Raw genomic sequence first — 15069 nt, forward strand, 5'->3', positions numbered from 1 at the left:
TCAAGGGAATACTTAGACAGTTATTAATAACTTTACTGTAAAGGTAGGTAATAAAGTTAAACCTTTAATTGGAATTCAGGGTTCGCCTAAATAGTTACTTATTTGGAGTGGTTTGTTTTGTGTTATCATCACATAATTCCAATTGCCATGAAGACTTTGTAGTCCAATATAGCGTTTGGTGAGAGAACTGAGAGGCTGTTATAAGTTAAGTGGCAATGTGGCAAAAACCGTTACCATGATTACTCGAATCTGGTGCTCCGTGCCATAAGAGTTTGGATGGACGATAAATACTTAAATGCAAAGAATGCTACGGTTACTAAATTATAAACCTGTCTCACGCTGTGTTCAGCATCAGTAGAAATTAATTATTTTTAAGCTCGGAGTACGGTGTGTGATGATGTCAGCGATGACGTAATTGTGAATCGTGAGCCGAAGCACTGAACCGGTTCCACCGCCGCCCGACCTCCAATTATGCTAATACTGTCCCACAGCCCACTCCTTCGCTCATAAACTGATGTACATCGTACATAACAGCTATGCCGGTCATATAAAGTCTAAATTGGGTCTCACATATTTTATGGTTTTTTTTCACATCCATACACCCAGGTCTCCCCGTTAGGGTCTGATGGCTTGCCGAATCCTTAATTTGTTCAGATCGCTGAATTTTCATCGTTTTATGAAGATTTTGAAAAGTTTATCTATGTGGCTCTTCTATGAGAGGGATCCAGTTAATTATTAGGTATTTATTTTATTCACAATTTGCAAGAGTTTCGGGGTAGAGGTGGTTGTTCCGACCTGAAGTCTTCCTGAAACGGTATAAGTTACTAGCTAGAAATAAGAGGTTACTTCTCTCACAAAGAGCCTAAGTATGTATTATCTTCCAAGATGCGGTGTTGACGGCAGTGAAAAGGTGGAAACAAAACAACACCGGTGTCCCAGTTGTCCGCGGCGTGACGGCTGCACCTCTTATCGCAAGACGCGCCTTCACTCTCCCCCGTCATGGGCGTCACGCACCGGACGCGCCAACACACGCAAGTTCATTGAACTTGCCATTTTTGATGTTATGACTACCAAATACCCTTAACCCGAACCACCTTTTATGTAAGTGGCGTCAGCATTCTTGTCGTGCAAGTTTGACAAAAACATGTAATACCTACAACTGATAGAGAACCTCCTCCTTTCTTGTCTGTTAGAGGGCGACGTAAAGAATCGATTTCTTTTTAATTAAGTTTACCTTAGTGGTAGAACATTACTGCAATGTAGAAATTACTAAGCGATGTCTTTTAAGCTTGGAAAAATCGAATTCTAAAATGGATTCGAACCCGCGACGACTCTTCGCTTGCTGGGCGACTGCTCTGGAGTCTGGCTACTGAGCTTCTTATGGTCAATTATTAGGTTTTTTTTATTTACTTAATAAAAACTTAAAAGTTACTTACACCTACCTAGTGCTGCGTAAATTATAAAACGGTGTAGGTGGGTAGTGGGTACATGGGCTATGGCCGGGCTAAGTAGGTACATGGCGGCGCAATATTACAGCCATGAAACACCCCTGTTTACAGAGAGTAATAACTTTCTTTTGTTTCTGAGTTTTCCAAGCGCTTCCTTTAGTTCCTTTTTGTGGTCACATTATTTTCACAACAAATGCCTGTGTAGTTCACACAGTAACAGTAATACAGTAATTCCTAATCTTAAAATACACATTTGTCGAACACATGTTGGCCCTTTAGAATTTGGTAATTTACACTCGTATGGCAGTATAAGTTTCTTGGCTTCTCTTTTATGTGACACAGCCTAGTGATTATTAAATTAAGTGCGACTATATTATTATGAAGTATAAATGACTTCTCATGTTACATTCATTTATTATGATTCAATAGTAGCTACTTATAATAGACTTTTTGTAAAAAAATTAATAAATGATACAAACTGACTGAATTGGCTCTTCGCTCCTCCACTCATATTCACTAGAATACAAGATTGCTGCTTTGGTTACTTACTTTTGTCGTGCTTTCGTAGTTAATTTACTTCAGTTACTAATTTGAACTTTCTCACACTGCAGGAGGAAGAATTTTTATTTGCTGATTCTGCATGTAAAGATTTGAATCTTGACAGAGCGGTACCCCTCATTCTGTTCTTATCTTTTTTTATTTAAACATTAGCAATAACAATCACAGCGTTGTTAGTCAGATACAGACAGTCTTAGTTAATATTCATACGACGATTTCGACGCTCGACATTTGGCCCTTCTACTGATAGCGGTTAGCAAATCAACCAGACGTGAATGGAACAGAAATAGAGACCTCGTCATCGCTCTGACATCGGATGGCATTGGTCATAAAAAGCTTATATCATTCTATAAATGGAGGTTACATCATTCATTCGATAAAATAAAGTTACAGTTTATTAGAATGGAAACTAAGAAAATGCGCAGGCGATGCGTATTCGCGTTCGGTCTCACGAGTCGCTACAATCAGCAAACGGCAGACCTTTGCCGCATATAGCGGTGACGATATCATGCACCCCCCACCCCCCACAGTCAACAGTCTTATTCTTTATGGGCCAAATGCGATGCGACTCCATTTTATACAAACCAGTTCTTTGTCCGGTCAAAGCACTTAGTACCTATAATATGTAACATTCAGAGAAAAGCAAACCACATTGGTAGAGCTTTTTAAACCCGTACGGCTAGCACGAAAAACTTTCGAGTTCAAATCGTTTGCGTACTCGAATCGCCATCAAAAGATTTAGTTAGAAAACTACAACAGCGCCCTCGTGAACGTATCGTAAAGTGAACTTAGTATGAGATGTGGTTGCACGAAACTTATTTTGAGAATCAAAATTGTCACGTTATCATTTAATTCGAAGATTGAGTATCGAACTTTATCGAATACGCAAACGATTCGAAGACGAAAGTTGTTCATGCTAGAGGTACCGATTAGCCAGAATTGTTACGAAAATTGGTGTTGCTGTGGGTATGAATCAGAAGAAATTAATTAGTAACAGTGTAAAAAACTACTAGTTACATAGGTATAACCTCATTATGATCTGAGGGTATAACAATAGATAGATAAGATACCACCTAAGTTTGAACCTTGAAAAACTTTTGTGTGAAAAGGGTCAATTTTAAAAATGAACGTTCATGATGTACAGAAACCAAGTTCAAAGTGACTACTTAACTAATAAAACAAAAACAATAACTATAGGAGCAGGTGCGTTTTTCTTGGTTATGTAGACCGTAAGCAAGCAGTCAAGTCAATTACCTACTAAAAGGTATAACTACATAGAGTGAATCAATCGAGGTGTTCCAGTTTCCATTCCTTGCGTGCTTTTTTATCGATTTACTTACGAATGGCAATCACACATGATCACAATATCTTAGACGTTGCAGGTATTAGGTAACTATAAGTACGTAATAATTCATGTGTGTGTGACCATGAACCACATGGGTTATTTAAATTTTTCTTGACCGTCAAAATGACTTGATACGTGGATTTATCCGGAGTCGTCCACCTAGTAAAAAAATCCCAATCTGCACAGTAGGTATAATTTTATTATGGGTTTGAAACGTTACACGGTAACAAAAAATATCAATTAAAATCTAAAAAAATGTATACAGCTGGCATCCTGCCACTGACGGGTCCTGCTGCTGTCAGTCATGTAATGAATGTGTGTGTTGTGTTTATGTTTACAAAAATCGTAGCCCAGATACTGCACAGTGGCTCAGCGCACCCTTTTATTGCCGTTGTCAAAATAACTCGACTGTTGGTGATCCACATTCCACACATCCACCCTTGCTTGCTTTTTAATTAAAAAGTTTGTAGAAAAAAAAACATACCTAATATGATAGAGCTGTCTACATTCTTCAAGTTGGTTTTTTGTATTAGATCGTCAGAGACATTTTAATTGAAAGTTCTACCTGAGAAAGAATACATTAATTAGGTATAGGTATTGTTATTGCTCATACCAAAACGTTTTACGCCACAGCTTTGTTAGCTCGCTGGTGAGGTCACTAGTGAGAGGATCAGTAACATGAATTTGGTCGTAAAGTTTCAGGGTCTCTTTGCTCATAAAAGCTCTGAAAGGTCACTTTTACAGTGTCATTTGCGTATTTTGCGTAGCTTTTTTTAGTCTGAACTAATCCGGCTCTACCACATAATAAATACGGCGGCTCTACCTAATTAAGCACAAGCACTGCTCCGATTAGTTACTGTCATAGGATCTTACGAGTATACTAACCGTTTTATGTATTTTACAAGAAATAATTATTTAATTGCTAGAACAGCTTTCAAACTAAGATACACCTTCTTCATATAACTGGATTACTGCCATTTTTGATCAATAAAATTCACTCAGCTACAAGTTAATTGAAGTAAGACCTACTTCGTGCGAGAATTGTAATACACTTCGTTGAATCGTTGACCCGCCTCGTGTTGATCGTCCCATTAAAACATTAGGATTGCGTCATCGCGAAGAAAATAGAGTCACGACCTATTTTCACGAAAATTTGTTGTTCGCTGAAAGTCCTAACACTAATCGCGTTTATTTCGCAAATCCATTACGGCGCTCGCTACCAAGGACAAACAGTTTTTAGGATACTGAGCTTAGTATCCTTGTTAATGTTTGGTTACTATGATTAACTATTGTAGAGCCCATTCAAGAGAATAAACTAGGCTCGCCTCGCTTAGGTATATCATAGCATCAAACAATTTTACCAAGTGGAGACGCGGAAATAACTTTAGAGCTGTCACTTCAACGTGGTCTAAATAGGCTTAAATTGTTTGATATTCTTTATTTGGCAATGACGGCTGACGACGAAGACGTAGCGCGTGGCCGATATAAATATTACTTGAGCCTAGCAACTCTTGCTAGTTGCTTCTTGCGCTTGCTCTGAGCTATGAGATCACGACAATAGATGCGTTCTTGATGAATGATGTTCAGCGGCCTAAAGCGACAGTCACAACAACACATGGTGGGCGGGTTAAATAAATGGCCGTGGCCTCAATTCGGGCAACACTGACATTTGAAATTATACTCATGATCATTTTTTTAAATACAAAATGTAATTCAACTGAAAACCGGATGACCAAATTACCAATACGAAAGGCTAGCAAATTGTATGTTTCCTTCTAAGTTCGACTGGATAAACCCAATTCCCAACAGCAATATTTTTTTTTGTGAAATAAATTCAATTGCTCTTGGGCGTAAAGTCTGAAAATATAATTTTCTATATTTTTTCAGATGCAAAATGTTCCACGTGATTTGATATGAATGACTAGAAGACGCAGAAAGCCGCAAACATGAATCTGGTGAACAAGAATCTGATCACGCTGTCATGGGTGCTGTTTTGTTTTTTATCGGGTAAGTAGAGTTCAATTTACCTACATAATTTAAATTCAATTCTAAGATAACTAAAATCTAAGTTGCGTTTGCGTGAAAAAATGCGTTTTGACCTCACACAAAAATTACCTACCTACCTAACCTACTAAGTGTTTTGTTAGTAAGTCTTCCGGCGACTATAGTGCACATTGACAATAGGCCCAGTTGCTGGATGAAAGAGTTATTTAAAAAATTCAATCCAGTGCCTTGGACCGTGGACAAAGCTAAAGTGGGCCAAGTCGCCGGAAGACTCGTCAGTTTTTAGGTCTCGCAGACCGCAAAGGCAAATAATCTCTAGTATGAAACTAGCCCAACTGCCCAATGTGAGTATTTTGCTGGTCTAAAATCAGATTTATTACAGTAGTGTAGGTAGAGTTTACTTGTCGTGGTCCGCTATAAAAAGTGGTTTTATGGCGTGTCCGATGTAAACCGGGTAGCGTCGCAAACGTCTTCTGTCGCAATCGCAATCCCAAGCTTCCTTCTAGGGAGCGTCGGCAGCCCGAATGATTTAGGGACCGTTCACCTCGGACTTCTTGCCACTGCACTGCGATACGGCGACCGCTGGTTGCTGACCTATATGAAGGTATACAGGGTGTAATGGCAGTTTGGCAAATGAAAATTAGTTCCGGAAAATTCGCAATTTGGTAAAGTTTACGAACTCGTAGCACACTCTACATGAAAAGAGTTTAACCGATTGAGTCCCAGACGGCATTAATTAATGTCATAACAATTGATTATCTATTGTGTCTAGATTCGCGGAGCTTGAAGGATTAATTAAAATGCATAACAAATTGTTACTATAAACGTGTTGTGTCTGAAGTCACTCTGGCATAATGGAAATTAAGTAAAATTTGAATAAAATATCGATGTCGATCGAGACAATATTTTTGCAACCTGCCCTAACGCCCTGTATATGCCTGCAGTTAAAATGTAGGTACACTACCCGCATGGAGACGATTGCGCACCCGCAATACCTACGAGTTACGAGCTTATCAGATTTTAATTAATACGATTGGAGATGCCGTTCTAATTGGATAAATGAGCAACTAACACATCGACCATGCTTTTATTTACGACGTTATTTTTTGTTGCAGGAATCGGTTGCATTTTTCCGTTCCTGCCAATGCACATGCTAGCAGTGGGCCTGAATCGGGGAGAAGCGCGCTTGATATCAGCAGTTGCCCCGTGTGTCGCGATCCTTGGCCCGGCGGTGCTGGGATGTCTTATCGATAAGTAAAATCATTAGTTTTACATATTGCTTCTTTTGTCGTGTAGTTATTTATAACACATTATAAATGAATATGAATTTACATAACATATTCCGTACGGAATATTGTCGTACGACGTGACAATGCTTGTAGAATTTCTTAATGGCAGGTTAAATAAATTAGAAAATTACTGGACTTGGACTTTCTTTATCAATTTGTGTAATGATAGTCTCTATTTGACTCTTCGGAGCAATGGTGTATTGTTATTGTATTGACACGACTCCAACTGATACATCATCATAAGATTTTCCTAGGTATAAGATGTGCCCAAGTCAGTCAACTGGTCTCCTCCTATTGTGATTGTCACTGAGTGTGAAACGCATTGCCAACAGGCTGTCAGTGGGTCGCGGGTCCACCGGCGGCGCTCAAGGGCCGAGCGGTTCCGGCCGACTGCTTCGCTTCGTCACAGCTGTCTGCCTCATTTTGAGTGCGTTGTTCTACACACTTTTGCTGGCCGTCCCCTATACTGAACGACATGAGGTAATGAAATTAAAAATTGGTGTTCGCAGAACTCTATGAAATTTCTTAGAACTTATTACATTTGACTGACAACATGACTGAAAAACCACCACACTCATAACTCAGCGATTGAATTAGTTAAGCCGCAAAAACGAACTCACATTTCGTCAAAATAACGATCCCGTTGGTAAAGACCTCTAAAGATTTGCCGCGCATAACTCCATCAATTGGCGGATGATAAATTAAAATGGTCTGTTACGCTCAATTAGCGACGTTAGGCCGGATCCAGACGTGTAATGGGAATAGTATTGGCAGTACTTTTACATGGTACGCTCATACTCGTCCACAGGATTCGCGTTACATTATTTACAAGCAAGATACACTAGTCTTCGTCTGTACCCGGCTTTAACCCTTATGGCTACTGGTTAAAAATATCAATACTTTTTCGACCTTATGATAAAAATGAATAAGGTTCCAGTCTTAAGCCCAGCTTGGTCCGCAGGCGCGGCGGCCGCAAGTGCTGTTCATGTGCGACGAGGACAGTGCCTACGTCATGCAAGAGGTTTGCAAGGAAGACATGAGGTGCAACCGCTGGTCGGGGGTCAAGGTTTGAAAACTTTGCTTTTATAATTTTTAGTCAATAATGACATAAATTAACCAAATAATCAAGACGGGCTTAGAATACAAATTAGATAATTTACATAACTACCTAGTAACTAATACAAATAATACTTACTTTTAGGATGGGTCATAGTGAGGGGAACTTTAAAATAAACCTGCCAGAAGCAGAAGTCCCCTGCGACATTGCGTCTGCATATTCGATACGTGACATTTTACCAAAATAGAATCCTCGACCGATCAGACGTAATCTGAGCCTGAGTTCTATTTTGCGTAGCCTCACAGCATCTACGGCTCATCATATCCAGATTTTATAAGACTACTTTTTCTCCACACACCAAATTATAGAGTTTTTGTAGCATTATGACTAGATAACAGACTTGACAAACACACACAGTTAATAAGTAGGTAATATACAAATACACACAGTTAAACAGTTTAGGTAATGCGAAGTACCAGTCATCACAACTGATGATTGAACTGCTGGAGAACGAGTCACAACTGGTGGAGATCGATACGTTAAAAATACTATGTTAACAGTCAGGATTGAGTGTGGTTATGTGGAGCACCCCCTGCCCTTATAAATTACTAGCTTTCCGCCCGCGGCTTCGCCCGCGTGGAATTTTGTCTGTCACAGAAAAACTTTATCGCGCGCGTCCCTGTTTCAAAAACCGGGATAAAAACTATCCTATGTCCTTTCCCGGGACTTAAACTATCTCTATGCCAAATTTCATCAAAATCGGTTCAGTGGTTTAGGCGTGAAAGAGAGACAGACAGACAGAGTTACTTTCGCATTTATAATATTTATTAGTATAGATAGAGTTTATAAGGAATGGACATTGTTACATTTCCTCCAGGAGAATTCGAAACTTGAGTCGCAAGTCGCAACTGATGTTTCAGTCTGCTAACTAACCATCTGCAGTCTGTCTTATTAAGTAATTATCGCAGTTGAACGTCGAAGGGTTTTAGAAATGTAAATAATGTTAACAGTCAGGAGTGCTCGCCGTGGGCTCGTGCGAGTATGGCTGCGCGGACGAGAACATGACGTGGGTGCGGCTGCCCTTCGTCACCGCCTCCACCACCACCACCATCAGCCTCAAGTACAACAGCGTCGCCAACTCTACCGTACGTCACTCAATAAGCTTTACTACTTGAACTACTTCTTTCCTCATTATTTATTTACTCATTCATTTCTTTTTTAATTTTTTTTTAAAGATTATCAGCAATTGTATTGCCCAAATTACTAATAGTCCCATTAGCCCCTCGTGTTAAGCTAAATAAGCTTGTGTTACGAGTGGGCTCACCACAATAGTCGAACGGCGTGGGATTCGAACCCGCGTTCCTCGGATCTCGAGTCGGCCACTCCGACCCCTTCACCGTTCGGCTATCGTGGCGTTCATTCTCTCATAATTTCTTTGATCTCTCCAATTTTCAATATAGATTCATTTAGGTTATTTTTGGTTTACGAGTCACGAGCACGATCTTAGTGAGCCTCGTCAATAATAACACGCTCATACAACACAAATGTGCTAATGGATCAAAATATTTACTCGACCGAAGCTGCTTTATTTATTGATTCTATTAATAATATTGCAAAGAATAAGTCATTATGTCTTAGTTTAGCATTTACATATTCACACATTTTATTTACAAGTCCATTAACAACCGCGATGCATCCAAAGCAACTCGGAGAAAGTAGCAACATGGTTTACTTTGTGGCCATTATGAATCAAAACGAGTCTACCATAACTGTATGCGTTGCGTTCCACGTTTTGTTGCATAGGCCCCGACGGTGAACTTCACTTCGTATGATGAAGACGAGGATGACTTCGAAGTGCACCCACCGCACTTGTGCTACGACGGAGAGTGCCAAGTGTACATGCAGCATGCCAACCGAATGAGGGTCCCGCTGTCCCTGGTGGCCCCCGAACCTCCGGAGGACAACTCTACCGCGGATTCCGCTTGGTGCACTTATCGCACGAGTAAGTAAACATTCAAATCTTAATAATCATCACTTTCCATCAGGTGAGATACGGGCCGAGCTTCCTCGTTGTGGATAAAAAAAATGTTTATCGTTTCATGGGCTGGTTCATCATCATTTCTCTGAAGGCTAATGTTAAGAGACTTTCAGCCTAAATTCCTATAATATTGCTAATCAAGCATAGGCCGGTCGGTCTGGTCGGCCGGTCAATATCTGTTGTAGAAGTGATGAATGGTGCGATGATGGTGACAAAAATACGTCGTGTACGGTTTAGGGACCGTACCTATCTACAGTAATACATATAGGGTGTTTGATGAGTTCGCAAGCACGTGGGTAGATGTATGTAGAGTATCCAACCCATGCATCAAAATGCGGGTCGACTGAAGCACATATACCTACATACCTACTTGGTCTTTAATATTGGGTTTCATTTATAATGATGTACAGTAAGTACATAACCAGGTATTACGACATGCTCTTTGCTTCTATTGTATTATGCGAATCTGCGAATGCGGGCTCTACAGTAAGCTCCTTAGCGAACGGCGCTTAATTTTTATAATAAAACGTCCGGTCAGAAAACGTGTACGTTCATTAGTCACTCACTGATTAGGTATATTAATAAAGAATCGCGTTCGTATTTCCTGTCTAGGGTTAGATTAGAAAAAATGCAAATATCCTCAATCCAAGAAATAGTAAAACGGTGCGTCAATCGGTTCTATTTATCACGGGATGCAGGAAACGGATGCAATCTCGATCAACATCGTTGAAATAATAGTAATTTATGTTGAACACAATATCGGTGTTAGGCTTAAATTAGAAACGTGCGGATTTTTTAATGGCCTGTAGACAGTGATTTACACAAAATAAAAAATACATCGGGCTATTTTTCCCCGACTTGATTAGGTAACGTTGTAAAAACTGTGTATTATAATAAATTTTCAAACATGGTGATTTAAATACTTAACTACCAGATAAACTGCATAAATTTCGAGATTATAATTAACCAATCATGTAGCAAGTTTCCGAACAAATCAAAAGAAAATCGAGGAAAACACGTACACCGGCTACACGTACGAGTGTAGCCTACAACTTATAGTTTTCCTTCTACCATTAAATGCGAAAGTTCAATTGCATGTATAAATAAAGTTTATTTACTTCTCAAAGTATATTATTTAACAGTTTCTCCCCCCGACCCGACTGGTCAGCGTGGGGAGTGTAGGCACTTGGGCCAAAACCTCCATTTTATTTCTCTGGTAAAAAAAGGGTCACGTTCCTGCAGAAAAGAAAATATCAGATGAAAAGAAAAGTAGATTAACGCACCTTTTGAACTTTACGCAAACCAAGGCAACTTCGATCCTTCCTCAGACGGTCCCCAATGCATCGTCCCCTTGGACCGACTGCCCCCGGAGGCAGCCGAAGGGAACTGCAAGCCTGCCGTGCGCTGCAAAGTCCTCGACCCCTACGATGAGCCTGATGGCGTGTTGGCCGACGCGGAGTGCCGGCTCCAGGTCGGCGACCCCACCTACACCTTCACCGTCTACCTGATAATTAGGTAAGTGGAAAGTTCAGATTAATAAGCTGTGACAGAACATGGATTTCTAATTGCTTTTGCGACAAGGGCGGATGTGGTTTGGCTGTGGGAAGCGAAAACGTTTTCCATTCCGTTTTGTCTCTCAGTGTACTTACCTACTACTAAAACTTGTAGTTTTGTCACAAATAAACCACTTATTACAGTACTATCAAAATATTGTTTAATTTTATTGATGGAAAATTATGGGTTCAGTACACGATAGCGACCGGGCTCTTTATGGATTAAATTACTCTGACCAGTAAATTCCTATAGTTAATTACAATGTATGTGTATGTACAAAGAGGAATTACGATGAAAAGCTTAGAATCCATTCAATCGCTGAAGCTGTTAAAATATTTCATCAATAATGTAGAGCCAGCAACAGGGGCAAGTAAAGCATACAAACGATTATTTAAGCATAGTTAACGGGCATACGAGTGTTTAATAGTAAGGTTAATCCCAAGTAACATTTTACTCCATTTAAGAGTTCAATAGTCGTTCACATGTACTCCACAAGCTGTGTATGTCAGCTGTATACGAGCTGTATAGCTTGCTATAATGCTTTTATAGAACCAGTTTGGGCACAAATTAGACAGCTTTAAGTTCACTATGGCTGTACATTAGCAGTATAATAGCATTATAATAGCAGTTTAAGCAGTAACATCGTACTTAAGGCTGACTTACGGCACTATATGGGACGCAGTGTGAACCATACAACGTACGTGAGGACAATAAAGAGTAACAAGTGGCTAAATGCACAGCTTTCAAAGTTATAAAGTCCGACAAAAGTACTCCAATGCTACCTAAAGTTCACGTGTGTCTTAAATTATTTCCACATTTTAATATTAGTTTGGTATTTGTACGTGAGTGCCAAGAGGGAAACAACTCGGGCGGATAATCATTTATGCAAATAATAACACGGGTTTTAAATACTTAATAATGTTAATGCCATTGGGAATGCAACTTTATCGTGAAATGTATACATATTTACAGCTAAAATATTTACGCGCCTCTGTAAAAACGCGATATTCATTTTAAAATATTTAAAACTGGCTGAGAGGAAATCTACAATTTTCAGTTTTTGATATTGGATTGGCATTATAATTATATTACGGTAATTAATTATAACATGAAACCAAAACTCAATCGCTCTATCTGCGAATTTTGTGATAAATCTGCATTAATTTTGGAGATTTATTTGGTAAATATTTTAGGTTATGTAGAACAAAATGGTGGAAATGAAATACGGCTATGTGAACTGTTATAACTCCAATTTAATGCGGTGAGCGTATATTAGGTTCACATGTGTTCTGTTAGAATGCTGTTATCTATATGAAGTTCCACATTTGTACCACTACAGCGCTAATGTCTATAAATTTATTCTAATGTGAACTTATGTACAGCTTTAAGATGTACCTAGTTCAGGTCAATTGTGTATCTTTAATTCTTTCAAATACTGAAATTTTAGAGATCCGCAATAAAAATTATTAATGTCCGTTAAATCGCCTAGCCCAGGTACTAATAGTCAAGTATGAATACCTAAAGCATCAGACGGTAGTGTTCCCGGTTTAAATTCGTTTATTATGCTTGACAATTTATTCAAAGCGGAATGAGGAATACGATTTTCAATAGCCCATGTTCTTATTTTTTTTTGCGAAAGGTTAAATAATTGTCCAAATCAAAATGGTATTCACTATCACAAGAACTGCAATCATCACACTCTGATATCTGGTATATTTTGAAGGGAAATTTCAGGTTCAGGCATAATATTTTCCTCTGCATCATGTACAGAACCACCATGAACAACTAAAAACAGGCTTGGGGAAATGTGTAATAGAATATCACATTCACATTCGTGTTCAGCTTAAAGCAAATAAGAGTAGTACTTGTGGACAAATAAACTGCTATTGATGTTAATGGACAACACATATAGTCCTTTTAACAGCCTACAGTGTACATGCGAACCATTGAAACACTTTTGTACAGATAGTAAAAAAAGGTTATTTTAATTATCACAAACAAGTCCTACTACAGCTACTAGCTGTATAACAGTCTAAAACAAGTAAACATAACAGCCTTTGGCTTTATAAATGACCACGTGTGTTCTATTAAAATGCTAGCTCTATAACATCGTACAAGTAGGCCGTTAAACAGCGGTTGCCGTATCTCTACCCTCCTATAATGCTCTTAGTCAGATGGCTGACTAAAGGATAGTTGTTAGAGTATTATAACACCAACAATCGTATAAAAGTATAACTCTACACTAGTCTACACTCCTATAAGTCCCTTAGACAGGTATAGGTGTAATTAATTGCAATAATACAGCTTATACATCACGAGTGAACTGTACTAATGCTTTAAGTACACATTGGAACTAAATGTGAACTCTTAAATGGAGTAAAATGTTACTTGGGATGTCTATTAGGTACCTTTGAGTAACTAGGTACGTTTATTGAATTTAAATGACTGTCCGTCACTGAAACGGCTCTTCCTCATGCTCGTTACAGTCACTTGTATCGGGGGACTCCAAAGCATACCTTGTTTCAGAATACTAGCTGACATTTGGCCGACCGCAGCTCTAGCATTGCTTGGCGCTGCTTGTGTGATCGCCACCAGAGAGACGTCTTTAGGAAGAGGCGATGTGGGCAAGCTACTGGCGGTAGGCACACTCGGCCTGGCCCTCTTCCCTCCCTTGGCTGGACTGGCAGCAGAACAGATGCCAGAGACGCAATACGTCGTGCCATTCGTATTTCATGCGGTGTTCATGTTGATTGGAGCATTGATCTTACTTGTTGACAGGTAAGTAAGTTTGTTTACTTGAAGATCATGAAATACTTAGCTAATTTATGTTCATTTCCTTACTTAATCAGTTACAATTTTGGCGGTCTCGGAAAACCTGTAACAGGCAGAAGAAAACAGTGGCAATTGGAGAGGGTAAAAGCGTTGTTCGAGAATAGATGGAAATTAATGAGACGTGATGAAAGGCTTGTTTTTACACACTTAGGCTGGGTTGCACCATCTTACTTTAACTTTGACAAACGTCAAAAATCTGTCAAACTCCATACAAAAAACACCGGTTAACGTTAAAGTTACGGTCAAAGTTAGGTGGTGTGCAACGCAGCCTTATTGTTTGTATTTCATTCGTTTTTTCATGATTAGCTACATATCCCGAGTTTCCGTTACGACTTACAAACATTAATTTAAGTAAGTAAAGCCCGAATGATCACATTGCGTGCTAGGTTACGGTCACGATCACGCGATGACATTATCTTCTTTCTAAAATACCAAAATAAAACAATTAAATTACACATATTACTTAGTACAAAAACAATGTAGGTATGTACCTACATGAGATGCCACGCTACTCAAGCATAGGTAAGTATTAGATTCCAGCCTGTATATTGGCTGTAAATTATTACTGAGTTCATAACTTGTGTGACATTTCGTAATATGGGCCTTATTGTATTAGGTAGCACGAAGAATAGCTGCGTCAGTGGAAACCTCCCATATTCATTATATGTCGACAGGGCAGTCAAATTAGTGGAAAAAGTTCTATTCTTTGTTCGAGGTATGACGTCCACAAAATGATTAATGTTCGTCTTAGGTGTAGCTATTGTATTTTATGGAGTTAGGTAAGTAACCGATAGCTCTTTTATTTCTATATGGACGCCCTAATAAATGACTACCTATACCTACCTACATAAGTTTCGGCTTGGAAGTTTAGTTATGCCGAATACCAATGGGTGGTGTGTAGTACCATACGATTATGAATAACAATCAACACGTCACGTCTTACT

The 15069-nt window shown here is 39.2% G+C and overlaps 1 protein-coding gene across 3 annotated transcripts in view; it reads left to right on the forward strand.

Moving 5' to 3' along the window:
- The window catches only part of LOC135073214 (uncharacterized), a 29255-nt gene that overhangs the window by 2608 nt on the left and 11578 nt on the right, over positions 1-15069 (forward strand). For all 3 annotated transcript variants that reach the window (XM_063967311.1, XM_063967309.1, XM_063967310.1), the window contains exons 2-9: positions 5239-5358; positions 6471-6609; positions 6977-7124; positions 7606-7710; positions 8712-8846; positions 9505-9703; positions 11068-11254; positions 13820-14071. In XM_063967311.1, coding sequence (XP_063823381.1) covers positions 5298-5358; positions 6471-6609; positions 6977-7124; positions 7606-7710; positions 8712-8846; positions 9505-9703; positions 11068-11254; positions 13820-14071 — 1226 coding nt within the window. In that variant the 5' untranslated portion in view covers positions 5239-5297. The remainder of the gene's footprint in view (positions 1-5238; positions 5359-6470; positions 6610-6976; positions 7125-7605; positions 7711-8711; positions 8847-9504; positions 9704-11067; positions 11255-13819; positions 14072-15069) is intronic.

This window comes from Ostrinia nubilalis, chromosome 7 (assembly GCF_963855985.1).
Source record: "Ostrinia nubilalis chromosome 7, ilOstNubi1.1, whole genome shotgun sequence".
NCBI lineage: Eukaryota > Metazoa > Arthropoda > Insecta > Lepidoptera > Crambidae > Ostrinia > Ostrinia nubilalis.